The following is a 26,987-nucleotide window of genomic DNA, read 5'->3' as shown; positions in this document are numbered from 1 at the left end:
TGGCTCGGTCCCACCGCCGGCCTTTTGCGCTTGCAGTGCCCGCTACCCGGATGCTCTTCCCCAGATACTCCCGCAGACAGTCTGCGGGACCTTCCGCCCGCAGCAGGGCCGTGGTCCTCGGAGCGGCCTCCTGGACTTCCCCCGGGCTATTTGTCCCCATTCGCTCCCCCTCCGGACCAGGAGCCGGGGAGGGGTGGGATGGATGGCGGCCAGGCTGCGTCCCAGGCCGACTCGGACTGGCTCGGCCGGAGAATCAGTCCCGCGCCCAGATGGAATGAATGGGTCGGAGCGGCCGGAGGTTCCGGCGGGCCGGGCGGGATGGCGCCTGGCGACCGGGGCGCGGCGGCGGCGGCGGCCGGCAGGAGGCGCAGGCGGGCGGCGGCGGGAGGCGGGAGCCGGCGGGAGGGGGCGCGAGCGAAACGCGGCGGCGGCGGCGCGCGCGCCCAGCCCGCCCCCCGCGCCCGCCGCCGCGCGGACAATAAACAGCAGCGCGCGGGGCGATGCCCGCGCCGGTGCCGCCGCCGCCGCGCCGTTCTGCACAGGCCGCCAGGCCTTAGCCTGCCGGCCCGCCGGCTCTCCCCGCGCGCCCCCGCCGCCCGGCCTCGCGGACCCACGGACCTCGGCGGGGAGATGGAGTGAGTAGCGCGCTCGGGCCGGGGGCGCCGGGGAGGCTGAGGCCCCCACTCCCGCCCCCACCGCGCGGGCAGGGAGGTGGCACGGGGCTTCCGGGATCCCCGCTCAGCCCGGGAGGGACTCGGACTGGGCCGTGCCCGCCCCAGGCCTCCCCACGATTCGGCCCCGGCGGCCCACGGGTTCCTGGGGACTCGGGCGGCAGCGGCTGGGGGCGGCCCGGGACGCGCGCGCGGGTGGGGAGGGGATGCGCTGTGTCTCCGCCCGCGCTCGGCCCGCGCCCCCGGGGCAGGCCCTCGTCCACTTGGGGCGATGGGGCGACCCCTCCCCACTGCGCCGGCCGGCCGTGAGCTCACTCCCCCACCCCCAGCCTGAGCTCGCTGTGCCCTGCACCCTGGATGCGCACCGGCCGGTCCTCCCTCGCCTGGCTGCCCTCCCCAAGGGCCTCAAGTGCTGTCCGGAGCCCCTGCTAAGGCGGGGAATCCACCCGCCCGAAGTCCCGGCTTGTAGGGGGCTTTTCTCCAGGCTTCCGGGTCTGGGATGTGTGTGAGACCAGAGGTCCAGGTGCTTTCCAACAGGGGAGCTTGGGTCTCATGTCTTCCTGGGGAAAGTGTCCCCCGAGGTGGGGCCCCAAATGATGTAGCCAAGAGCCCGCTGGCCCGGGTGCGAATGGGGTGGGCAGCCTGGGTCTGGGGGCTTGGATGAGGAGCTGCCGGGCAGCCGGTCCTGCACCAGCAGGTGCCCAGTGAGTGTGCCTGGTCGCTTCCCACGCAGGTCCTCTCTTCCTGGCGTCAGGGCATCCCCCCACACCCCCACTCCCACAGGTGGATGCAGGGGGTTTGTGGGGTGCGTTTACGTGAGCAGGGGGCTGGGAAGGGGGTGTCTGGTGTCCCGCAGCCCACCTACCCTGTCCCAGGGCCAGCAGCTGCCCCACTGTGGGCCAGGTCCCCACCCTGCCTGGGGCCGGACATGGAGGTCCAACCAGCCCACCCGGCCCGGCTCCTCTGCCCTTCCCACTGGGTGTGTTTTCTGAGCCTGCAACTTTCCTCCAGGGATTCACCCGTGACCCACCACACCCTCAGCTGGGTGGGAGCCGCCGCCTCCTGCCCGCCCCCCTCCCAGGAAGGCGACACCCTATGTCCTCTGCTTTTGAAAACCCAGACAAAGGCCCAGCCCGGCCCCGGGAGCCCAGCCAGGGGCTCAGGGGAGCCGGGGCCCAGACCAGTCTGCTGCGTTCCCCTCACTTGTTTATCTGCTCTGGGGCCCAAGGGGAGCCTGTGGGCCTGCCCACAGCAGGCCCTAGGCAGGGTGTGGCCCCGGGGAGGGGGCTGCCTGGGGGAGGAGGGGTGGAGAGGGAGGAAACGCCCACTCAGAGCAGAGGAGTGAGATATTCCGGATGGACCCCATTGTTTCCTTTCCAGCCCCCCCTTTCATTCTCGATGAGGTTATGGAGGCCCAGAGAGGGGCAGCCCCTGGCCCATGGTCACACAGCACACGGAGGGCCCCCGGGTGCTTGCTGCCCTGCCCCCAGGCCTTCTTGGTCATGGGTCAGATATGGTGCTGTGGGTCCCCCAATAGGCGGAACACTGGCTTTTCTGGGTGCAGGCGTGGGACAGGACTTGGCGTTAACCGCCCAAATAGCCGTGCGAGATCGCCTGTCCCCAGCACTCGGGGTGATGATGGGTGGGGAGAGGCTCCATCTGGTGCCGCCCTACGTGAACACCTGCCCAGGCTCCTCGTCCTTCTCCACGAGGGCAGAGCAGGCTCCAGGCACGGAGGCAGCAGCCGCTAGGACGTAATTGTCCACCTCCTTCCGTTTCCATGGATTTTGCCATCACGGGAGATGGTGGCAGCTTATGGTGGTGCTGGAAAGTTTCTTTTAAAAAGACATTTACGACTTTGACAATTTTTCGTTAATTTAAGGATTAAACGAATTTTCATTAACTTAAGAATGAAAGGATTCTTACGAGGCGGTGTGGGCGCTGGGTGGTGCTCTGAAGGTGGGACAAGGGTGGGGCCTGAGTGGGGGGATCCGGAGCTGGGTGCATCGCGTGCTATGGGGAGGATTTGCGGTGTGGCCCCAGGTGAGGGTGAGGTGCTGCTCCTCTGGGACCCTCAGGCCCCGGCTGGTAAAATAAAGATATTTTAGCTGGGAACAGCCATCTCAGATGTCCAAACCCCTCTCCTGGGTGAGGGGAAGGCTCGGACCCCGGAGAGCAGAGTTGGGTCGGGACCTTCCCAGAGCCCTGCCCACCCTGAGACCTGGACAGTTTCAAGCAGAACGTCTCAATTGGGTGCTAAGTGGGTTCTTAACGCTGCTTTCACACTTGTGAGTCTCCCTTTAAGGAGCAGCAGAACCAGTTAAAAGGCAGAAGTATCCAGTGATAATTGAACTTAATAACAAGTTTTTATTTTCATCGTATCTTTTTTTTTTTTTTTTTATGTTTTTACTCTGATGTGTGTGGCAGTGGCTTCTGGTTTTCTCAGTCTGGGTAACGATGTAACTTTGTTTCCTTTGAAAACAAAGGGGTTGGATTTAAACAGTGAGTGGATTTGAAGGGAAGGGACAAGCAGCTAACACTAGAGGTGGTGGCAGGAATGCGGGAAGGTGGTCTGAGAAGTGCAGCTGTGATTTATTTACTTAACAGTCATTGAGCGCTTGCTGTATACCAGGCCCTGTTCTGAGTGCTTTGTCCACGTGGACGCACTTGGTCCTTATAGCAGCCCTGTGAGGTGGGGAAACTGAGGCACAGAGAGGTGACACGACATGCCTGAGGCCACACAGCCGGAAAGGGGTGATGTTGGCATTTGCTACTGGGCCATCCTCTTAGGTGCCAGGGAAGGCTGGGGAGGGGGGTCTTTGCACATTCCTGTATCGAGGGGCTGTGGGCTGGGGGGCTCCCGGGTATCCTGACATCGGCTCTTCAGCCTGGTTGGCTGGCTGGGCTGCACAGAAGGTGGCCTTTGTTGTGGTCTGGGCTCCTGGGGCCATCTGCCCTTGCATCCACCCCAGGGACCCCTTCTGTGACTGCTGACTTGGGAGTGGGGCATGGAGAGGGGGTTTCTCACCCCCCATGGGGCCTCAGTCCTACCACCCCCCTTCTCTGGGCCTCACTTTTCTCATCTGGTGAATGGAGACACGAGCCCACCCAGGCCCCTCCTGGGCGGGGTGCAGCTAGGGGAGAGTGGGTGCTGTAGGGATTGGGCCCTGTAAGGACCACTTACAGCTCTGTCCCAGCCCCATGGGGAGGGCCCATGTTAAAGGGCTTCAGGTTTTTTTGTTTTGTTTTGTTTTGTTTTAAAGGTCCCACATCAGGACCAAAGCCAGTATTTTTTTTTTAATTTTATTTATTTATTTATGGCTGTGTTGGGTCTTCATTTCTGTGCGAGGGCTTTCTGTAGTTGTGGCAAGTGGGGGCCACTCTTCATCACGGTGCGCGGGCCTCTCACTATCGCGGCCTCTCTTGTTGCGGAGCACAGGCTCCAGACGCGCAGGCTCAGCAATTGTGGCTCACGGGCCTAGTTGCTCCGTGGCATGTGGGATCTTCCCAGACCAGGGCTCGAACCCTTGTCCCCTGCATTGGCAGGCAGATTCTCAACCACTGCGCCACCAGGGAAGCCCCAAGATTCTCAACCCCTGCGCCACCAGGGAAGCCCCAAGGGCTTCAGGTTTTGATGCAGGAAAATGGGTTGATTTTCTTAAAGAGTATCACATCACCTTTTTCCAAGTCTGGGACCCTATTCTCTCCATCCTATCTCTACCCAGGAAGCCTGTCATCTGTTTTGGGTTTTTGTTTGTTTGTTTGGTTTTGGCCACAACGTGCAGCTTGCAGGATCTTAGTTCCTCGACCAGGGATCAAACCTGGGGCCCGGCAGTGAAAGGGCCGAGTCCTCACCGCTGTCCCACAAGGGAATTTCCTCATCTGTTCATTTAAGAAACACTCCCTGCTGATCACCCTAGCCCTGTGCAGGATCAGAGGGGTCTGGGTCTGGAGGAGCCCATGGAGGGTCTTCTCTGAGGTGTGAGGAAGGTTTCCTGTCCATTCTGTCATGGACCTTTTCTGAAAAATATATTTAAGGGCTTACCCAGGCAGGCAGAAGGTTGTTCCTGGTGGAGAGACTGGTCTGTGCAAAGGACCAGAGGTGGGAACGTGCCTTGGGAGAAGGCAGTGTTCTTTGGTTTGTGCTCTTAGAGCTAGGTCCTCCTGGGCCTACAGTGCCCAGCTGGGGAGCCACAAGGAGCCATGGATGGTATCTGAGCAGGGGAGGAGTGAGGTTCTTACCCAGGCACCAGAAAGAGGCTCTGGCAGCAGAGGGGCCAGAGCAGGGAGAAGCAAGTCAGGACTCAGCCTGGACAGGGACAGTGGGAGCAGCTTGGGGAGAAAAGCCAGAGCCGGGGAGGGGGTGGCAGGACCTGATGTCTGGGTCGGCGTAGACTGGCTTCAGAACTTTGTGGTGGTCAGAGCTGCCTACAGGGACGGTGGCCTGGTCAGGGCAAGATGGCCCAGCCCCTGTATGTGCTGGGAGGCTAGAGTGCACCCTGGCCATGCTTCAGAGGGGTCTCCATGCAGCACGAGATGGCTGGGTGGAGGTCATGGTGTCTGAGGAGTGGAGAACTGGGCTGTGCTATCTGTTTCCTGCCTGACGGGTTTGAAGCAGAAACTCAGGGCAAGTCAGATTCCATCACTGGAACAGTCCGGACTGGGCCAGGTATTGGGAGGCGAAGCCCAAGCCAGGCCCTGTGGTGGGCAAGACACATGAGGACCAGAGTGAGGGCAGGCCTGGGAGCCCAGCCTGGGTGGTGGGGGGAGGGCAGCTGGCTTGGCGGGAGGCTTCTAGTAACACTTGTCAGGGAGTGGGCAGGTGATGACCAGGTCAGTTTGTGTTCAGATCCTTCTGACCCTGGAGAGCCTCAGGGTATGGCTGGCAGGGCCTTACAATGCCCCGTGGGGTGGGCAGGACCCCGGCTCTGGCCCCAGCAAGGCCCTTGGTGAGAGGGCCAGCATTTCTGCTGTATCTATGTATATTTTTATTCTTACCAGCTTTTTTGAGATATCATTCACACACCACACAATCCACCTATTTAAAGTGTACAATTCAGTGTTTTTCAGTACATTCACAGAGTTGTACAGCCATCACTTCTAATTCCAGAATGTTCCATCACCCCCAGAAAACCCCATCCCCATCAGCAGTCACTCCCCACCCCCTCCCCAGCCCCTGACAACCACGAATCCACTCTGTGTCTGTGGATCTGCCTGTTCTGGACGTTTCCCATCAATGGAATCACACACTGTCTGGCCTTCTGTGTCTGGCTTCTCTCACTGAGCATCGTGTTCTCAAGGTCCATCACGTGTAGTGAGTGTCAGGGCTTCACCCGTTTTCAGGGCTGAGTGATGCTCCCATGTGTGGAGGGACCACATTGTGTTTATGCATCATCCGTTGATGGGCATTTGGGTCGCTTTATATGTTAATTTGTAAGTCACGTCCGAGGTGGTTGGGGCTTGTCCTCTGTCCTTTCTTGGATGTGAGGCGCCCAGGTCCTACTTTAGATAAATGTAAGATGTGACAGTGAGTTTCTTTAAAAAAAGGAAGTGATCACAGGACAGATGGTCCCCGGGGGTGGCAGGAGTGTGACAAGGGTGGGGAACCCCTAGGTGGGGGCCTCCACTGGAAATGGAAGGACCCTAATTGATGCGCTGGCCCAGTGGACATTTATTGAGTACCTGTGTACCAACTGCTGGGGACACGGCAGGGACAAAAGAGACAGTCACTGTCATTGTGGAGAAATCAACAAAATAAGTTAAATGATTAGGTGTTTCCTGATGGTGAGGGCTGGGGGGCGGTGTTGGGAGGTGCTGGGGTTAATTAGGGTCAGAGGAGGCCTGTGAGGAGGTGACATCTGAAGACAGGCCCGAGGGAGTCAGTGAGCCCCTTGGAGACCTGGCAGAGAAGTGCCCCAGGCCCGGGGACATGGTCAGTGCAAAGGCCCTGAGGTGGGATCGCGCCTGGAATTTTTGAGGTGGTGGGAGCAGCGGAGTGAGGGTGGGAGGGACCTTGGGTCTTTGGGGCTGGTCTCTGCCGCTGGATTTGCCTGAAGCCAGAGAAGGGCCCTCATTCATTCCCTGCTGCCCCATCCTGTTGTGAGGGCCCAGGGCAGGGTCCAGCTCCCCCCTCCCCATCCCATCCCAGGTTAATAGGCAACAGATTTGCCCCCCTGGGTCTGGGACCTGCTCTGGCCTTGGTCTCCACCATGGGGGTGGAGATGTCTTTCTGCCTTGAAGCTTCTAGAAAGACCATGCCTCATGGGCTGTTCACCTCACCAATGACAGCAGTGGTCCCGGGGGCCCACCTGTGCTGAGTGCCGAGGGGCTTCGAGAAGGGGAATTCCTTCCTGATGAGGGGAGAGACCTAGGAAGTCTTCCTGAAAGAGGCAGCTGTGTTTGAGCTGAGATTGGAGGTGGAGGAGAGAAAGGGGAAGGCAGGGAACTGGGGAAGGGTGAGGGACAAACACAGGGGCTTGAACTGCGTGCTGAGAGGCTGAGGTTCACTCAGGGTGACAGGACTGCGGGAGGGTCTGGAGCGAGGAAGGTGCTGGCCCTTAGGAGGAACCCAGGCTGGGGCTGGGAACCAGCCTCCCCCCACTCCATCCCCCACCCAATGGGGGAAGGGGCCGCTGGGTTCCCTCTCACCCCCCACCCCTGGCACCGCGTGACTCTGCCTCCCCCCCACCCCCCCACCTGTGGCCAAGGTCGTTGTCAGCTGTTTCCTTTCAATCAGCACAGGAATGTTCCAGCGCTGGGCTCCTCGCCTGCCTGGGCTGGGACCCCCTCATTCCCGCTGGAGCTGCCCAGGAGTGGGCTCTGGAAAGACAAGTGTGACCCACACACACACACACACACCGGCCTCCCACCTCCCGCCCAGGTCCCTCCTGCCCGCTGGGTGACCTTGAGCCGGTTGTGTAACCTCTCTGGGCCTTTAAAAAATAAACGCCCGCAAAGCTGAGGCCTCTGCCTGGCTCGCTGGGTTTGGGTCTCATTAGCTCATCTCCTGGAGCAGGATTATCTCACTCGCTCCCAGCCGACGCCCTCGCCAGAGTCCTGAGCCGCCCACAACGCTGCTCGAGCCCAGAATTTTCTCCATGCGCCATAAAAATAATCGCACAAGGACCAGACACCTGCGCGCGCTGATGGTGGGCGTCCTGACGGAGGGCATGTCCCTCCACCAGCAGCTGCGAGCTGTGGCCCATCGCCCAGAGGAGCCAGTGGAGGCTCAGAGACGCTCGTGACTTGCCCCGGGTCACACAGCCAGCGGAGGCAGCCGCCATGCTGCTCTAAACCCTCCACATGGCGTTTTAGCCAAAACTCAGCTTCTGCCCCCAGCTTGTAAAATCTTTTGTAATCTGGTCTCTGCTTCCCTCACTGAGCCCAAGTGAGCATCTCAACCATCCCACTGACCACCCCTCCCGCCGCCAGACCTCAGGGAGACCCTGCGCTCCGTGTGCCCGACCCCGCCTGGGTCCAGGTCCCCACTTCACCATTTAGATGCTTTAGTCCATTCATTGATAAAACAGCCATAATTATCCCACGTGCCTCACAGGATCTTCAGGAGATGGGACGCTTAGGAAATGTGTACAGACCCCGCTCCTCCCCATACTCAGTTTCCCCTTCTGTAAAGTGGGGCTGAGACCCGCCCGCGGAAGATGGTCAGCGCTGGCGAAGGTGTTGCTATTGTATTGCTGTTTTATTAGGGTTCCATCGTCCTATTTTGTTTTATTTTTCGGATTTATAATGCTGAGGATTATCTTCGCTTGACCTTGGCTGCCTCGTGCCGAGGGCGGGTTCAGACCCTTCCGGGGTAGAAGCCCCTCCCTGGGCAGATGCCCCTAAAATCAGAACGGGGAGCCCTCCCCCCTGCAGCAGGGGTTGGGTAGACCCTGTTACCCATCCAAGTCTCACCCTGTTTAGGCAGGCCCTGACGCCCAAGGCCAGAAGCCCCTCAGGCCCCAGCGCTGGGCTGGGGACGGGAGATGCTTGGCGCCGGGCCCACCCCCGCGCGCGCCTGCAGGCCTCCGCGTTGCCATGGGATGGCGCGGTTGCCAGGGCGACCGCCTCCCGTGGGCCCCGCCATCCCATCCATCACCCGAGGCGGCGGCCGCGCCCGGGGCGGCTCTGGCGCCCCCAGGCCTGGGGAAGGGCACCTGAGTGGGGCTCACAGCCTGCGTCCCTCGGGCTGTCTGGGCTGAGACAGCCAGGCGGATGGGGAGGGATAGAAATTCTCTGCCTGGTCCACTGCCTCTTCTTAGTGTGCCCGCCTGACCTTCCCCTGCCCTGGCTTGGCCCGGCAGGGACTGGCCGCCCTAGCGAGGACACTGCCCGCCTTGTCTCCAGCCTGGAGAGCTGGCCTCACAGCCATCCCTGTGTCCCTGTGTCTGGCCTGAATGGCCACCTGCCTGTCAGGGTGGGGACCTGGCATTAGGCGGCTTGGTCCCTCTGCCCGACATGGCCCTATTTGCACTGGGGTCTCAGCTGCTATGCCCCCTCCCCCAACTCTGCCTCCTGCTTGAGTGGGTCCCTGGAGGCCGCTCTGGGGCTAGGAAAGGGGAAGCCCTGTGGTGTGGCCTGGAGCTGGGCAGTTGTATTTCGAATCCCAGCTCTCACTTCCTAGCTGTGTGACTTTGGGCAAGTGACTCGCCCTCTGTGGGCCTCAGTTTCCAGCTATGGGAAGAGTATAGCAGGCAGAGGGATCATCAAGTGCAAAGGCCCTGAGGTAGGGATGAACTTGGTGCAGGGCAGGCACAGCCAGCAGGTCCTGGTGGCTGGAACAGAGTGAGCAGGAGGGAGAGTGGAGGGCGCCAGGGCAGGGAAGTGGGTGCGGGCTGGGCCTTGTGGTGTTTTGCAAAGGGTGGTGGGAGCCTGGGGGAGTTGAGAGCAGGAGAGCTACTGGTTTGGATTCTCGTTTGGAGAAGCTGCCTCTGGCTGTGGGCTGTCAGGGGACAGGGCGGTGGCAGGTGATGGTGGAGGCCTGGGCTGGGGTGGGAAGTGTGGCCTCTGCATGAATTGAGGAAACAGGCCTGTGTGGGGAGCTCAGGGGGTGGCACCCTGCCGGCGTCACACAGGGTGAAGAGGCAGACCCAGAAATCCAGCTGGTCTGGCCCTTCAGGAAGGGCATCTGAGCCAGATAGCTGGATCAAGCCTTTCTTGAACTCCACCCAGCTGAACCCAGCCTCCCTGAGGAAGGACGGGGGAAGCTGCAGAGGGTGCAGCTGGTGCTGCTGGGCCCCTGGGAGGGGAGGAGGTGCCGCCTCGGGAGGGAGGCGCTGGGTGGGGTCACCTGGCTGGGGCGTGGGAGTCTGATGACTTCACCGGTCTCAGCAAGGCCAGGAAACCACCAAACCCCGAGTGGGGCGGGCAGCTGGGCACTGCAGCCCAGGATGGATGTCCACCGGGCAGCTACCTGGGGGGGGCGGGGGCGGGGGCTTGGGTCGGGGTAGACCCCGAGCGCTCTGCGACTTGGGGCCCGTTTCCCTTCCGAGCCGCAGGGGGCGGGGGACATACAGGAGCGTCCGGAGCTGGGGTGTGCAGATGGAGAAACCGAGGCCCAGACCCACAGGGTCTGTGGAGGCCTCGGGGTGGCCCTGATACAAGGCCAAGGAGTGGGCGGGGCCCAAAGCACGGTCTGTAATTTCAGTGCCCGTGAAGATAAGGGGCTCGGGGCAAATGGGGGGACAAGTGGGGGGTTGTGGCTCCCACTGCTCAGAACCCCTTCGTGCCCGCCAGGCCCTCCCCCATGAGACGGGGCCTCCCGTCGGTGCCTCCAAGAGTGGCCCTGTGGTCACTGGGGATTTGAGGCAGACGGTCCCAAAGCCCCCCGCTTGGGCTCGAGACCCTCCGCCCCCCGCCCCCTTTTGCATTGTCACAGCGGCCCTGGAAGCGTGAGGTTATTCTGAGGCCCGTTGTAGAGGATGTTCTGGGCTTCAGTGGTCCGAGCATTTCACTGCACCTACTGTGTGCAGCTTCCAGACCGGAGACTGGGAAGGGAGGTGTCAGGTTCTGAAAGCTCCTCTTCCCCCACCAGGTGGGGAGAGGGGATGCAGGACAGCAGGGAGGAGGGGCAGGGATGACTCATCCTCCAGGTCCTGGGCCTCCTGCTGGCCCCGTGCCCCCACAGAAGGCCCCAGATCCTCAACAGCATGAAGTCCTGTCCCTTTAAGAGCACCTGGCAACACTGACATTTATCCAGCTCCTACTGCATACCAGTTTAAGGCTACAACTGTACTGGGTGGGCTCTCAGAAAACATGGATGGGGCAATTCCCTGGTGGTCCGGTGGTTAGGACTCAGCACTTTCACTGCCAGGGTCCAGGTTCAATGCATGTCAGGGAACTAAGATCCCGCGAGCTGTGTGGCGCGGCAAAAAATCAAACAAACAAAACATGGATGGGATGAGAAGGGAGTCTGGGGTTGAATTTCAGCTTTGCTACTTTTTTTGCTGTGTGTTCTTGGGAGGCTCACAGCTCTCTCTGGGCCTTTGGGGTCCTGGGAGACTCCAGGCGAGGCGAGTGTGAGAAGCACCAGGAATCCCAGGACAGCTTCGAGGACTTTGCCAGCCAAGGGTTGTGGGGTGGGGCTCCAGGGTCCTTCCTCCCCCAAGTGTCTGTCCCTCCCAGGGTTGGAGAATGCTGAGGCTGAGGAGGGGGCGGTCTTGGTCAGGCTCTCCATCTAGGCAGAAAGGTGATACAGCTCTTCCTGAGACACTCTTCTCCAGGCTTTGATTCCCAGGGAACTCGTATGCATCCTCAGAAGCCCAGCTTCAATGCCTTCTCCTTCTCAAGCCCTTCCTAGGTCTCTAGACTGGGCCTCACTCCTCCTGTCCCTTGGCCCTACCCCGAGGGGTGGCAGGAGGGTTTGTTGGGAGAATTAGTGTGGGAATAAGGCTGCTTGGAGGCGACTTCCCTGGCGGTCCGGTGGTTGGGACTCCCTCTTCCAATTGATAAGTGGAATATTTATAAATGGAATATTTCCTGCCATATCAATAAACAAAGGATGTCACAGTCATCAACGATTGCAACCCTCCAACGTGAGCCGGTGAGCCCTCAGGAAACTCAGGGCTAAAAAGAATACCTGCCATCTAGCAGCCATCAGACTGCAGCCATTCCCTGCAGTGAGCCCTGAGGAAACTCAGGGTGTGTCAGGATACTGGCCCCAGGGAGCTGAGGTGCATATCAAAGGCATGATTTCAGTGAGCCCAGACTCTTGCATCTTCCCATACATGGAAAAGCGCTAAATTCCTTACCTTGAGATATCTGGTTTTCTTTATTTTTTATTTTTTTAAAGGTTATTTTATGACATATAGGTTTTTTTAAAATTAATTTATTTTTGGCTGGGTTGGGTCTTCGTTGCTGTGCGCAGGCTTTCTCTAGTTGCGCGAGCGGGGGGCTACTCTTCGTTGCGGTGCGCGCGCTCTAGGTGCGCGGGCTCAGTAGTTCTGGCTCGCGGGCTCTGGAGCGCAGGCTCAGTAGTTGTGGTGCACAGGCTAAGTTGCTCCGCGGCATGTGGGATCTTCCCGGACCAGAGCTTGAACCCGTGACCCCTGCATTGGCAGGTGGGTTCTTAACCACTGTGTCACCAGGGAAGTCCTGGTTTTCTGTAATTAACTATAATCTTTTGACGTTCCCAACTACCTGCCCTTTGTTGCAAAACTCGTATATGTCCTGGCTCCCCCCCTTGCCTCCTCGGAGCCGTTTCTCAGAGTTATCTGAAGCGCTGTCTCCCGGGCTGCAGTCCTTATTTTGCCCCAAATAAAACTTAAGTCGCAACTCTCACGTTGTGCATATATATTTTTTTAAGTCAACACGATGCAGGGGGTGAGGGTTCCATCCCTGGTTGGGGAAGTAAGATCCCACATGCCTCCTGGCCAAAAAACCAAAACATAAAACAGAAGCATTATTGTAACAAATTCAATAAAGACTTAAAAAAAAAAAAAAGGCTGCAGGGAGAGGAGGCTGGTGCCTCTGAGGGGGGTGGGGAATGGCCCCACGCCGCGGATGGGAAACTCTGGCTCACCCAGCAGGAAGACACAGGATGGGGATTGGAACTGGATCTGCCGAAAGCAGGGCTGGGGTGGACCCCCTCCGTCACTTGACCTTTTCTGTCCCCCCAGGGTCCTGGCGGCAGAGACCACGTCCCAGCAGGAGCGGCTCCAGGCCATTGCAGTGAGTTTTTCCTGGTCCCGAGGATGGTGTGGCCAGTGGGGGAAGGCTGGGAGGACCTGGGGTCTCAGAGGCTCCCCACACCAGCCTGGGGCTCCAGGACGCAGAACCCCAGCATGGAGTGGGAAACTTGAGTGCCTGCTGGCACTTCCCCACAAAATGAAAATGTCGAGATTCCCCTTAGTCCTCAGAATGTGGACTCTTAGGCCGAGAGCCCTCTCAGAGCCCCTGGGCAGCCCACCTGCAGGGGGGAGACCGAGCTGGCATGTGGTAGGACCTCAACCTTATGCCAAGGCCGGGGGAGAAGGTGGGGGGACAAGCTGGGGGGAGGTGGAGGGGGACAGGAGGGGGGCAGGTACAGGCTGGGGCATAGGTGGGGGGGGCCAGTGGGGTGCCATTTACAGAAAAAGCGGGATCCGTGTGGGCAAAGCCTGGGCATTTGTGGGGTCTCCGCGCCCCACGCCCGTCCTGACCGCGTGGTCCGTCCGGCAGGAGAAGCGGCGGAGGCAGGCGGAGATCGAGAACAGGCGCCGGCAGCTGGAGGACGACCGGCGGCAGCTGCAGCACCTGAAGGTGCGGACGGAGCCTCGGCCAGGGAGGGGGCGGCAGCGTCCAGGGACCCCGGCCTCGGCCGGAGCAGGGGGGCAGGAAGGCTGAGGTGACCCCGACCCTGATCCCAGTCCTGACTCAGACCCTAACCTCACCCTGACCCCCACCTCCACCTGACCCCAGCCCCGACCCTGACTTTGACCTTGGTCCCCACTGTCCCAGTCCAAGGCGCTGCGGGAACGCTGGCTGCTGGCGGGGACGCCGTCCTCAGCCTCGGAGGGGGATGAGGACATGAGGAGACAGATGCAGGAAGACGAGCAAAAGGCGCGGCTGCTGGAGGAATCCATCTCCAGGTGGGTGGGGCCGCGGCAGCCGCGGGGGGGGCTAGGTGAGAGGCCCGAGGAGTGGGATCCACCCGCGGGACCCTGTGCCTGGGGGGAGGGGGCGCTGGGGGTGGAGCCTCCCGCCCAGGCTCGGGGAGGGGGGGTGCTGCCCGTGTGACCCCTCCTCCTCCCCACCCCGCAGCGGGCAAGTGTGAGAGGCGTGCGGAGGCAGGGCGATGGTGCGTCTCTGAGCGTGGGAGATGCGGCCTCCCCGGGGGCTTCCTGGCGCCAGCCCAGCTGGCTCTTCCCGGCGCTGTTGGAGCCATGGAGGCACCGCAGCTGGGCCTGCAGGAAGCCGGGGGAGGGGGCAGGCCGGGGAAAGTGACCATCGCCCTGGGCTGGGACAAAAGGCCCGGAGGAGTTTCCGGGCAGGCGGGCGGGAGGCCCAGGCTCAGCTCCCGGGGCAGCGGGGTCAGGCGGAGGGAAGTGACGGCCAAAATTCCAGTGGCCAAAATTCCAGTGTCCGCTGGGCCAGGGAAGGCCCTAGAGGCATGGGCCAGCCCGCCAGCCAGCAGACGCTGAGGCAGGCCCCACTGTGGGGACCTCGGGATCCTGTCTGGATGTGTTTGATTTGGAAGAAAGTGGGAGAGTATTGGCTGGGATTCCCCTCCCCAGGCCTCAGTTTTCCCACCTGTGACCTGTGTGCCCAGATGGAGGCGGGGCTGAAATGGGCCCGGGAGAGATGGTAGGGACTGAGCAGGCCGAAGGCACTTGCGGGTGGGATGGAAGGTCGATGGGAATCACCGGCCACCGGGGGCTGGGCCAGGTGGGCTCCTGCTCCTCCCACCCTGCTGGGTACAGCCCTGTGCCAGGGGAGGGCCTCCCCTTGAGCCCCACTGTGTGGCTGGCTTTCGGGGGCCTTGGTTTTCTTCCTGCCAGGGCAACCCACTCCTCAGGTGGTTCCATCACCTGCATTTTGCCCGCTCAGTGTCCCCACTGGACACCTCCTCCCGGAAGCCCTCCAGGCTGACCCCAGCTGTGTCCAGCCTGCCAACCTGGACTCACTTTGTTAGGGGGCTGCAGACTCACCCGCGGTCTGTCCTGAGTCTTCAAGGAGAACGTGTCCCCGGGTGCTGAGTGCCTTTAACGTCTGCAGCCCAAAGGCTCAGGCAGGTGACTCTTCAGGCAGGATTGAATATGCCTGTCTTGTTTTTACTGGGTTTATGTGCACCATTATTTTCTAATACTTGGAAAGTGACATGGTTTTTCCAGTTTTCCTGGAGAGACGAAGATTCCTGTAAAAATAAATGTATTTGAGTGGAAAAAAGGAGAGTCTGTTGGAAGCAGAGAGAGGAGTAACCAGTGGCACGGGCGGTGCAGGGATCCGGGGACCAGCCGGCCCCTGGGTTCGGGTCCCAGCTCTGCGGCCTGCTGGCACTTCTCCAGGCCTCCATTTCCCCTCCTATGCACGGGAAGAACACCTCTCAGGGTCGTTAGAAAACATCCAAGTTAAGGAAGCCCTTCTGGGCCATGCCGGGCTGTGCTGGGCACCGTAAGTGCCCGGCAGGGTGGTCACCTCGTGCACCCTCCCCAGGCTGGAGCAGGAGATCGAGGAGCTGGAGAATGCGGATGCGCTGCCGGCCGCTGCCAAGGAGAGCCCGGCAGCCCCAAGCCCTGCCCGCACCCCCGCCCCTGCCCCGGCCCCACGCCCCGCCCAGGAGGACCAGAGGGCCGAGGCTGTGCTGAATTCTCAGCAGGTAAGAGGTTCCTGGGGCGCCGCCCTGCTGGCCCAGATCCAGACGCCCTCACCACCTCCAGGGCTGTGGCCAGTGGCGCATCCAAATCCCAGCCTGGCCACTTCCCAGCTGTGTGACCTGCATGCTTTGCTTTGCCTCCCTGGGCCTCGGTTTCCCCGCCGTGCAGGGGCATCATGGGGGGTCAGTGAGTCAGTGGAAAACCAGTGTTTCGTGGGTAAAGGGTCTTTCCCTGCTTGTCATCCTTCTCACGTTCATGAGCACAGCAGGCATCAGCTGTCTAATCCCCACAACAGCCCTTTCAGGTGCGAGCAGCGTCCCCATTAGATGGAAGACAAAGACTGAGGCCCAGGGAATTCCCTGGCGGTCCAGTGCAGCGCTTCCACTGCAAGGGGCACGGGTTCGATCCCTGGTCAGGGAACTAAAATCCCGCATGCCACGTGGTGCAGCCAAAAAAAATAAAATAAAAAAATAAAAGACTGAGGCCCAGAGGGGTTGAGAGACTGGCTCAAGGCCGCACAGCTGAGGAGTGGTCTTAACTGGGCTCAGCCATTGATTCTAGGGTGTGACGTCCAACCAGGTTCAGGTGAAACCAGACCCTGGAACTCTGGACCCCGAGCTCGTGGTTGCCACAGTATGTTAAAGCAAATGCAGAAGTCTCCCAACAACCTTTGTTGTCTTCAGGACTCAGGGGGCTGTGGGACATGCCTCCTCTCCCCCCATCCACCCTTGTTACCCCCACCCCAGATGAGCTGCAGCTGGGGAGACATCCCTGCTGTGTGCCCCAGTCCTTCTCCAGCTGCTGCTCTGATAACTTCAGTCTGGAGCCTACAGACCTGCCCTCACTGCTTCCCAAGGCTTGGTTGGGGCAGACCAAGAGGATGTAGACCCAGGCCCTGGCCTCCCTGAGCTGTTGCTGAGTGGGCAGATGGGCATGATCAGGCAACTGCAAACACAGGAAGGTGGTCGGACCTATTGTGGGGGAGCATGGAGTGCTGTGGAGTCCCCAGCGAGGTGTCTGATTCATGGGAGGGCTGGGCAGGCTTCCCAGAGATGGGTTTTGAAAGTTGAGTAGGAGTTCTCCAGGCTCGGACTCAAGTGGAGAGGGGGCTTTCCGTGAGGTTGATTGAGCACAGACTGCGTGCTGGAGTGGTCTCTGCCCTCACGATGCCCACCTCCTGGCTAGGTAAGTAACATGGTAACCTGAGGGACAGTCCAGGATGGGGGTGGGGCGCCACCTTTAGGTTGGGTGGTCAGGGGGCTGAGCGAGCAGCCAGCCAAGTGGAAATCTGGGAAGGGCCTTCGAAGCGGAGGGACACGGCTCATGGAACAGCGAGGAGGCCAGGGAGGCTGGCCAGGGATGGGAGGAGGCAGGAGAGGCCGGGGGGTAGGTCTCCGCCGGCACAAGCCCTGGGGCTCACCAGGAAGGGTTGGACTTTGTTCTTGGAGCTCTGGGAGCCCCAGGAGGCTTCTGAGCAGGCTGGGACCTTTCTGGCTGTCACAGGCTAGGGCAGGGTGGGGGATCGGTCCAGGAGGAGACAGCCCCTCTGATGGGGTCACCGCTCAGCCAGGCCCTCCCCAGGCTCTGGCCTCGGCGGGTGGGACCCTGGTCATGTGGGAGGGGGCGCCGGCACCCCTGACCTCTCCGTTCTTTCTTGCAGGCCCCGGTGGGCACGCCCAAAGGTACGTCTTCGGGAAGGGGCAGGCCGGGCCCCGGCGCCCTCTGCTGGCCAGATGCGGGATGGCAGGCAGGGGAGGGTGACTTTAAGGTGCTATTGTTGCTAAAAAGTAAAATGTAATAGCACAATGACTCGCATTGTCATTGTTCTCAGCGAGCCCCGACTTTGAGCCGGCCCGGTGCCCCTTAATATCATTTCATCGAATTTTCACAACATCCCTGGGTGGGGCTGCTGCAGCACCTGTGTTACAGGTGAGGAAGCTGGCTTTGCCGGGGCGTGTCTGGCTGAGGTCTTAGCCCTGTGGTGGGTCCATCCTGTCCCCACGGGGTGCCTGGCCTTGGCCGGCCCTGCCCCTGTTCCACACCCACTTGCTCTGGGCTCCAGGGCAGGTGGGCGGGCTTCACTTTTTGCATCTGTAAAACGGGATTGGTGGGGCTGAGACATCAAGGTCCTGGCTGTCCTGGAGATAGTGCACTACTTAAAAGGACAAGGGCCCTGGGACTTCCCTGGCGGTCCAGTGGTTAGGACTCGGCACTTTAAGTGATGGAGCGCGGGTTCAGTCCCTGGTCAGGGAACTAAGATCCTGCAAGCTGCGTGGCACGGCCTTAAAAAAAAATAAAATAAAATAAAATGTAAAATAAAATAAAAAGACAAGGGTCCCACACACACAGATGCGGAAGACTGCCGTCCAGGAAACAAAGAAAAAAGCCCAAAGTTTGAACTCTGGCACCCATTTTATGCCCCCCCCCCAGATTTATTACAGGTATATAGTGTACACATTTACAAACACTTCACACGTACACATGACATTTAAATATATACAGTTAGCTGTAACAGTTTATTAACTATATTACTAAGTATATTAAATTTCTTTAACATGTTATATTTTAAAATATATACTGAGTGTCTCTATTTCTGTGTGTAAAGCATGGAAAGAGCGCCACCAGCCAGGATTGGAGGTGGTAGCCAGAAGTGTCTTTGGCCTGATTTGTCATGAGTTAATTATTCATGAGGAGAGAATGTCTCCTTGTCTTACTGTGGAATTAAAAATTAATAATTAAAAAAAAAAATCCGTGCAGGCCTCTCAGGGATTTTGTGAAAATCATTTGGGTCAAGAGATGGGCAACGGACTGTGGGGCTGAAGTGTGTTTTCTTTTGGGGGAGCGATTCCATGTGTGTTCGGGGGTTCTGGGCACGCACACGTGTGCGGAGGGGTCCAGGTGCATGCACGTGTTAGGAGGAGGATCCAGGTATCTGGGCGAGTGTGTGGGAGGGCGGTCTAAGTGTCTGGGGGTGTCTCCACATGCCTGAGAGTGTCCACGTGCCTGGGGGGTGTCCACATGTCTTGGGGGGGGAATCTGTGTGTTTTCTCATCTGAATCTGTCTCTCTCTCTCCCCTTTGCCCCCCGAGCAGAGAAGCGAATCTCCAACACCCCCCTGAGGACGGTTGATGGCTCCACCATGATGAAGGCAGGTGGGTTGGCCCCAGGCTCAGACCCATGTCCAGCCACTGTCCTGGGCTGAGTATCAGCCCTGGGGGGCCTGGGGGGCCAGGTCAAGGGGCCAGCTTGGATGCAGACGCGCCCTCAGCAGTACCTGGTGGGGGCTGTGGTTATGGGGGGGCGGCTGGACCAAGGCCGCAGCTCTGAGCCTGGGTGGGGCCGGGCGCCCCCTCTGCTTTGGCACGTCCGTCACAAGCCAGCTCAGCTTCCCCGAGAAGATGGGCCCCCTCGCATGGCGTTTCTAACCTGACGCCCCTCCTGGCTTCCATCCCCCAACCTCGCCGCTCGCTCCTGGGGCCCGGGAGTGGGGAGGCGGGCACAGGCTCGCACGCTCACTGCAAACCTTCCCTCCTTCATCATCCTCGGGCCACCTTGGGAGAGGGAGTGAGCACCCTGTCCCTGGAAGTAACCAATCAGGGCAGAGTCAGAATTAGTGCTCAGTGCTCTACAAGGTCAGGTTCACATCCCTGCTTGATCACGTGACAGCTGGCACCGGGTTGCAGGGGGATTGTAGTGACCTCGTGCCCAGGACCCAGCACAAACCCAGTCCCAAGAGTGACCGGAAGTCACGATGAACGGCAGAACCTTGTTGCTGCTGTCCCCGAAGTTAGTTTGGAGGCACAGAACCAAGGGGCGCAGTGAAGACCAGGGCGTGACGACACTGGGGGCGGCCGACAGAAGGGGGGGGGTGCCTTCAGGGCCCCCGTGCCAGTTAGAGCAGCCCTGCCCTAGCGCAAAGCCAGAGGCCCCCAGCCGGTGACCTTGAGCAGTGCACAACCTGCCCAACTGTATGTCTGATGGTGGGGTGTCAGGCTTCAGAGGGATGTGGGGTTACAGAGCATCCTTTATCCACTTACTCATTCTACAGTGCTCGCTGAGCACCTGCTGTGAGCCAGGCAGGAGAGACGCAGCCAGGAGAGCAGGGGTTCTGATGGGAGTGAGAGCCTGTATGATTAACTTACAGAGAGGATACGGCAGAGCACGGGGAGCTGGAGAGGGGACAATTTGAATTAAAGGGCTCAGGGGAGGCCTAACTTAGGAGGTGACATTTGAACAAGGACTCGAAGTGAGGGGACGGGGCATGCAGGTGGGGCGGAGGTCACACCAGGAGGGGGCACCGCCAGTGCAAAGGCCCTGGGACAGCACTGCGCCTGGCGGGTGGGAGGGACTGCGGGGAGGCCAGTGCTGATTGGAGCAGCATGAGTGAGGCGGGGAGGGAGAGGAGATGAGGGCGAGGAGGGGACGGGGCGGGTCAGGCCGTGCAGGGCCAGGGGTGGGGGTGGGGGTGGGGGTGGGGGGTGGCGTGGGAGCCCCCAGGGCGGCTGGCAGAGCAGGGACGCGCCCCGCTGGGTTCTCACAGGCGCCCCCTGGCGGCTTCGGGGAGAACAGGCCGCGGGCGGCGGCGGGAGACACGGCGGAGGGGACGGCGGGGGTCCGGGCGGGGTTGGGGGGCGTAAATGGTGGAGGATGGCGGGTTATTGTGTGGGGGATGGGGGGATGATGGCGAGGGATGGTGGGGGGAAATGGTAGGGGTGGGGGGAGGGGGAAGGGTGGTGGGGGGATGAAGGGGGAAATGGGGCAGACGGTCCAGGAGGACGGTGGGGGCATGCTGTGGGGGACAGTGGGGAGATGGGGGAGGGCTGGGGAATGGTGGGGTGGAGGTGGTGAGGAATAGTGCGGGCGGATGCAGCTCCCTCCCCCCCTCCGCCGGCAGGGGCTGCGGAGGCACGAGCAGTGGGCGGTTTCTGGGAGTCCTGAAGGCAGCACCTGGGAATTTGCAGATGGACCGAGGAGGGGGTGTGGGAGTGGTGAGAGAGGGAGGAGGGAGAACGGAGGTGTCCTAGTGAGAAATGGGAAGACCCGGGAGGAGCAGGTCGGGAGGGGTCTTGGCCGTGGTGATGTGGGACCCTCCATAGAGGAGGGCTGGGGACCCCAGGCAGACGATGTCTGCAGAACGGGGGCAGATGCTGGCTGTTGAGCGATGGCCTTAACGGGTTGTGACTGCATTCATTTCCAGAGGGAATCATCCCCTCTACACGGTGGAGCAGATGAGAATATCGATATATCAGTAGTCGACTTAGACGTGCAGCACAGAGAACGCGGCAGTCCAGAACACTGGGGGGCGCGAGCTTGCTCACCCGCGTTCCAGTCCTGGCTGGAGTGGGCCAGGGACGCCTTTGAGTCACTGGGACAGTTCAAGGCTTTGCAGACGGGGCGGGGTGGCCGGGGTGTCCTCGGATCCCGAGCACAGGAATTCAGACCCCTCGTCCACGGGACTGGGGAGCTAGGGAAGGATGCTGAGCTGGGGGGGGGGCCGCGTCGAGGGCACCCGCTGCTTGGCTCTGCGCTGCCGGCTCCCCTCCCTGGCTTGGCTGCAGCCCGGCGGGGGGCACATGGGCAGGTGGGCCGCGGCATGACCCGTGCCTCTCGTGCCAGCCATGTACTCGGTGGAGATCACGGTGGAGAAGGACAAGGTGACGGGGGAGACCCGGGTGCTGTCCAGCACCACCGTGCTCCCCCGGGAGCGCCTCCCTCAGGGCATCAAGGTCTACGAGGACGAGACCAAAGGTACGCGCCCCTCCCCCGCCCCGCCACTGCCCCGCAGAGCCTGCGACCCAGTCCTCCCTCCATCCAAGAACCCACCTGGAGGCGTGGCCAGTGCCAGGCCGGACTGGGGAGGCGAATCCTGAGTGGCGCCAGCTGTCCTGGGCCAGCCAGAGGGCCCAGCCCTTCAACCCCGATTTCACAGATAACTCATTTAAATAATTACTAGTGTAATAAAGGCTACAAAAAAAAACCCCAGAGATGCAGAGGGGGCCGAGTGAGGGTCCAGCAGTGCGGGGAGGGGGCAGAGGAGGTGAGAAGGTGCACAGTGGGCGTGGGGGAGCAGCGTGCCTGGTGAGGACACAGCATGTGCAAAGGCCCTGAGGTGGGCTGGAGTTTGCTGGGCTGGGGAATCGAGAGGAGCCCATGTGGCTGATGCGGAGTGTGTGGGGGATGGTGAGCCTCGGTGGAGGTGGCAGGGGCCACGGCGCTGAGATCTGGTTTGGTTTTTAGGGTTCCCTCTAGCGGCTGGGAGGGGAGCAGGCTGTGGGAAATACCCACAAGGAAGCTGGGAACGGCAGGAGAGGGCAGCCTTCCGCAAAAGCTCCTGAGTGCCTGCCTCTCTCTATATATAATTGACAGAACGTAAAATTTACTTTTTTTTTTTTTTTTAACTAAGGAAAACTTTCCTTTAAACTGTGAAATCTGTCAGAATTTAGACAGCCATCTCATAAACACCTTGGCATTTAAACTTTTGTTCATTTTCGGCATGACCTGACTGGGGAGGGGAAATTTGGGGCAACATTTGCTATGATGCCAGGAATAGAAGCAAACCTACCTTAGTAAAGATAACATTTTAAGAAGATGTTAAAAGTACATTTGAAGTCAAGGCAAACATTTGCTTTCTTCAGGACATGGGGTCCCCAGAGCTGATCCCTTGAGTCAAGTATAAAATTAGCACAGCTCAGCCTCAGGGTCCATTAGCGAGTCTGTAAATGCTGCCCTCATGAGAATATGGAATTTGGAGACAGAGGATGCAGGACACCCATACAATTCAGTGTACAACTCAGTGGGTTTTGGAATATTCACCATGTTGTACACCCTCACTAGCTGATTCCAGAACATTTCTGTTCCCCAAGTAGAAACCCCATCCCTGCCCCATCCCCACCATGGCAACCACAAATCCACTCTCCATCTATGGATTTGCCTGTTCTGGACGTTTCCCATCTATGGAATCACACACTGTGTGGCCTGTTGTGTCTGGCTTCTCTTATTGAGCATCACGTTTTCAGGGTTCATCCATGTTTATATTTTATGACCGAGTAATATTCCAGCGTATGGATGGACCCCATTTTGTTTATCCAGTCATCAGTTGATGGACGTTTGGAATGTTTCCACCTTTTGGTTTTATGCTATACAAGTTTTTGTGTGGGCATATGTTTTCACTTCTCTTGGGTGATACCTAGGCGTGGAATTGCTGGGTCATGTGGGGACTCTAGGTTTAACCATTTGAGGAACTGCTGGGGTGTTTTCCACAGTGGCTGCACCATTTTACTTTCCCACCAGCTGTGCATTAGGGTTCCAATTTCTTTTTTTTTTTTTTTATTTTATTTTATTTTATTTTATTTTATTTTTTTAAATTTATTTTTGGCTGTGTTGGGTCTTCGGTTCGTGCGAGGGCTTTCTCCAGTTGCGGCAAGCGGGGGCCACTCTTCATCGCGGTGCGGGGACCGCTCTTCATCGCGGTGCGCGGGCCTTTCACTATCGCAGCCCCTCCCGTTGCGGGGCACAGGCTCCAGACGCGCAGGCTCAGCAGTTGTGGCTCACGGGCCCAGCCACTCCGTGGCATGTGGGATCTTCCCAGACCAGGGCTCGAACCCATGTCCCCTGCATTAGCAGGCAAACTCTCAACCACTGCGCCACCAGGGAAGCCCATAGGGTTCCAATTTCTCCACATCCTCAACAACCCTTATTATTGACCATTTTTAAATTGTTATTATTGCCATCCTCGTGGGTATGAAGTGGTATCTCACTGTGGTTTTGATTCCCAAAGCCTCGTGTTCTTAGAGGTTCAGGCCTCTGGGACATCCAGGATGCTATTAAAGGGGTCTTGTCACAGCCCAGCTCTGCTGTAATTTGGGGGCATCGACCCAAGTGGAATCCCAGCTCCAGTTCTCACGAGCTTTGTGGTTCTGGGCATGTACCAGCTGCCCCATTTCCTGGACAAGGATGAGACCGCACAGGGCCAAGGGGCAGAGATGTCTGTGCTCACAGAAGGTCCTCACCTTGGCCACTGAGCCCTGCCTGGCCCAACCCCTGGGGATTCAGGACCCGCCAGACTGGACTCTGGTTGCTTAGCAATGGGAAGGTGATCCATTTCCATGGCAGCCAAGGGCTCGGATTCCTACCTTGGGGCAGTGGCCAGTGGGAAATACCTAGCTTGGGTCTGTGTGACCTGGGCACACCCCACCCTCTGCGCCTCCAGCCCAAAGTCACTGCAAGGCCTTGATGCATGGACGCCCCTCCCCAGGAATTTGGAAACTGAGAGTGGAAAGCACTTTCCTTCTGGCCAGAAGCCAGAAACTGGCCAACCCTGACCCTTGGCCCGGGAGGAGGCCTGGGAGGAGGCGAGTCCCTGGGGTGTCCAGTGTGTCCCTCCCTCCATGCTAAGCAGCTGTGTTTCTAGAAGGGCTGTGATCTGGGGCTGGCGTCAGACCACAGCTGGGACTCCTCCCGGGTGCTGAAGTCCGGTCCTTAGAGACTGTAACACAGGTTAGAAAATGACACATCAGAGGGACACGGATGACAAAAGCTTGAGAGATTGGAAAATACACTTAAGAAGCTTGACTGCACATATAAAACTCTACCCAATGGAGAATACACATTCTTTTCAAACAAGGGTGGAGCATTTTCAGAAAGTGACCATGTCCTGTTACAGGGTTGTATCTTACACTCTGTTTTCCTGGACCACAGTCCCCCACTCCCCCAAATTTAAAAACACTCTTCTGAATAAATCTTGGCTTAAAGAGGCAATCAATCAAAATGGAAATTATAAGATATTTACACTTGAAACAGAATGACATAATGTAATCCATGAACTACAGCCGAAACAGAACTCAGAGGAAAATGTATAGCCTTTGGGGCATTTACTAGAAAACAAGAAAGATGGGTGAATGAACTAAACTTTAATTCAAGATCATCCACATGAGCTCAAGGAAGGAGGAAATCAGAATCCCTGCAAATCCTCCTGAAAGGAGTGCCTAGACTGGGAGAAAGAGCAGGGTCCAGCCGCAGCCAGCTGTGTGACCTTGGGCTAGTTAACTTCCCTTCTCTGAACTCCATTTTCTCCGTCTTTGCAATGGAAAAAAACAGACCTACTTTGCAAGGTAATCACCTGGGAGCAAGTTGACTGGGGAATATGGAAACGCTTCAAACTGCGAGACAATAAAATCCCAATTCATTTATTCTTTCTTGGTTTCTAACACATGCTTTTGTGCCTATAAATTTTCCTCTGTGCACCAGTTTGCCTGTGCCCACAGATTCCCATAGGAGCTTTCATTGTCAATTGGCTCTAAAGGTGTAATTTAGTTTATGATTCCCCTTTAGCCTAGAGATGGCTCTTAGCCTTGCCAGGCCTCCCCTCCTGTCTGGGAACCAGCTCACTCTCTCTCTCTCCCCCCATGCCAGTGGTCCACGCCGTGGACGGCACGGCGGAGAATGGGATTCACCCGCTGAGCTCCTCTGAGGTGGACGAACTCATCCACAAGGCGGACGAGGTCACGCTGAGCGAGGCAGGGTCTGTGGCCGGGTCAGCAGAGCCCCGGGGGCCGTCGGAGGAGGCCGTCCGGACCACGCCGTCCAGGCGGGAGATCACTGGAGTTCAGGCCCAGCCCGGCGAGGCCACGTCAGGCCCTCCCGGCATCCAGCCGGGCCAGGAGCCCCCAGTCACCATGATCTTCATGGGCTACCAGAATGTGGAGGATGAGGCCGAGACCCAGAAGGTGCTGGGCTTGCAGGACACCATCACCGCAGAGCTGGTGGTCATCGAGGACGCGGCCGAGCCCAAGGAGCCTGCCCCGCCCAACGGCAGTGCGGCTGAGCCCCCTGCCACCGAGGGCTCCAGGGAAGAGAACCAGGTGGGGCTCGAGGCCCCTGCCAGCGACCCCCAGGACCTCGACGTGAAGAAGCAGCGCTGTAAATGCTGTTCCATCATGTGACCCACCCGGCCCCCCAGACCCCGGCCCCACCCTCCATACCAGACACCCACACGGCCCGGCCCTCCTGGCGCCCGTCCACCCTCCACCCACAGTCACGGGGCCAGGACATGCCGTGTTTTCACATGTTCCTTCTGAGTTTTCTTTCACCGGAAAGAGAGGGACAGGGGTTCCCCCCTCCCGGCACCCCCCCCACACACCCTAAACCACTGAGCCGTGTACCCACGCCTGGTAGGAGAGACACGGACACACCCGCTTCTCCCCAAACGAGGGCCCCCCATGTCACGGCAGCTCCACAGATGCGGCTCTTGCCCACAGCGGTCCTGGCTGGTGTGACCTGGAGCCTCAAAGCAGCCCCAGGCCAGCCCACCTCCCTCTGGGCCTCTTGCCTGTGCCTTCCTGCCACCTCCAATGAGGTCCCTGAGGGGACACCCTGCCGGAGAGGGGTCCCGGGAGCCAGGGGTTCTGGGGGCCCGCTCTGTCTCCACTCAGCCTCTGGAAGGGGGGGTTCCCTGGCCAAGGCGCTGGGTCCAGACCTCGGGCAGTTAGGGTGAGGCTGTGCCTCTTTGGGGAGCCCAAGCTCGAGGTCTTGGAATGGAGTACGGGGCCCCGCTGGACACCCCAGCCTGATGTGCCCCTCCCCCCAATGCTCTATGTGGGCGCAGCCAGTGGACGATGCAACCTGGGAAGGGGGAGCCCTGAGGATATGCCACCCACTCAGGAGGGGCGTGACCGCTGTGCTGTCTTCTGGCCGGGCTGGGCCGGGGGTCTTCGAGCTGCCTCCTGCACAAGGCAGGGCCACGTGAGCCCCTTTATGTCCTGAGCTCCCACCCCCTCTGGGCCCTCCTTCCTCCTGGTGCTAATTCAGGGACCCTGGGGGACTGCCCCTGGCCTGGCCCTTTCTCCAGCCTGCTTGGACCAGGGTCCTGGGTCTCCACACCCATACCCCAGAGATCAGGCCCACCGCCAGCTCTGCTGGGCTTGGCTCATTCTGGGCAGTGGAGGGGGGCACACCACCTGGGACAGGGAGCTTCCCCTGGGTTGCAGCTGGAGACCCCCATTTGCTGCCCAGCCTGATGGGCGCTTGCCCCCCTCTCACTGGAAGGGGTGAGGGGTGAGGGGCTCTCCCCCTGGGGGCAGCTGACACCTAGATGTACAGACACATCTCCCTGGTTGCAGCCACACTCGTCCCCAGAGGCACATTAGTGCACATGCTCACAGGCCCTCTCGTGTGGGCTGTGGATGACCAGGCCCCATCTCGGCCCCTCCCCTAGGGGCCTGCAGCCTGGTGCCCAGGGCCCAGGCCGTCCCCCACCTTAGCAGGGTGGGTGCAGGGGCCGCCCTGGACCGCAGCCTGGGTCACCGTCTCGGCTCTGCCCCTGGGTGGCTGGGATGAGAGGCCCTCTCTGAGGTGACCCTGAGCAGTGGCCATGGAACCCCCCCCTTCCTCCTCGAGTCCACCTGAGTCCTCGAGCTGTGAGCCTCCGCTGAAGTGCCCTTGCTGCCCGCTCTGCTTTCGATGTGTGATGAGGCCCCAATGTTCTTGACTTTCCCAGAGACGCAAATAAACAGTGTGAACAGCCCCA

The 26,987-nt window shown here is 59.6% G+C and overlaps 1 protein-coding gene across 2 annotated transcripts; it reads left to right on the top strand.

Annotated features, from left to right (window-relative positions):
- The first annotated feature begins 395 nt into the window (after positions 1–395).
- PALM (paralemmin) lies at positions 396–26,987 on the top strand. Of its 2 annotated transcripts, XM_036847498.1 has the most exons (9): positions 396–635; positions 12,788–12,839; positions 13,329–13,409; positions 13,608–13,738; positions 15,303–15,465; positions 17,124–17,145; positions 18,556–18,615; positions 21,080–21,211; positions 24,875–26,987. In XM_036847498.1, the coding sequence occupies exons 1-9, from the start codon at positions 631–633 to the stop codon at positions 25,402–25,404; spliced, it is 1,176 nt and encodes a 391-aa protein (XP_036703393.1). In that variant the 5' UTR covers positions 396–630; the 3' UTR covers positions 25,405–26,987. The 2 variants fall into 2 exon arrangements, with proteins under 2 accessions (XP_036703393.1, XP_036703394.1); XM_036847499.1 differs by lacking the exon at positions 21,080–21,211.

Source organism: Balaenoptera musculus, chromosome 3, assembly GCF_009873245.2.
Source record: "Balaenoptera musculus isolate JJ_BM4_2016_0621 chromosome 3, mBalMus1.pri.v3, whole genome shotgun sequence".
NCBI classification, from domain to species: Eukaryota; Metazoa; Chordata; class Mammalia; order Artiodactyla; family Balaenopteridae; genus Balaenoptera; species Balaenoptera musculus.
Note: the sequence above shows the minus strand (reverse complement) of the source record. Positions and strands in the feature narration are given on the sequence as shown.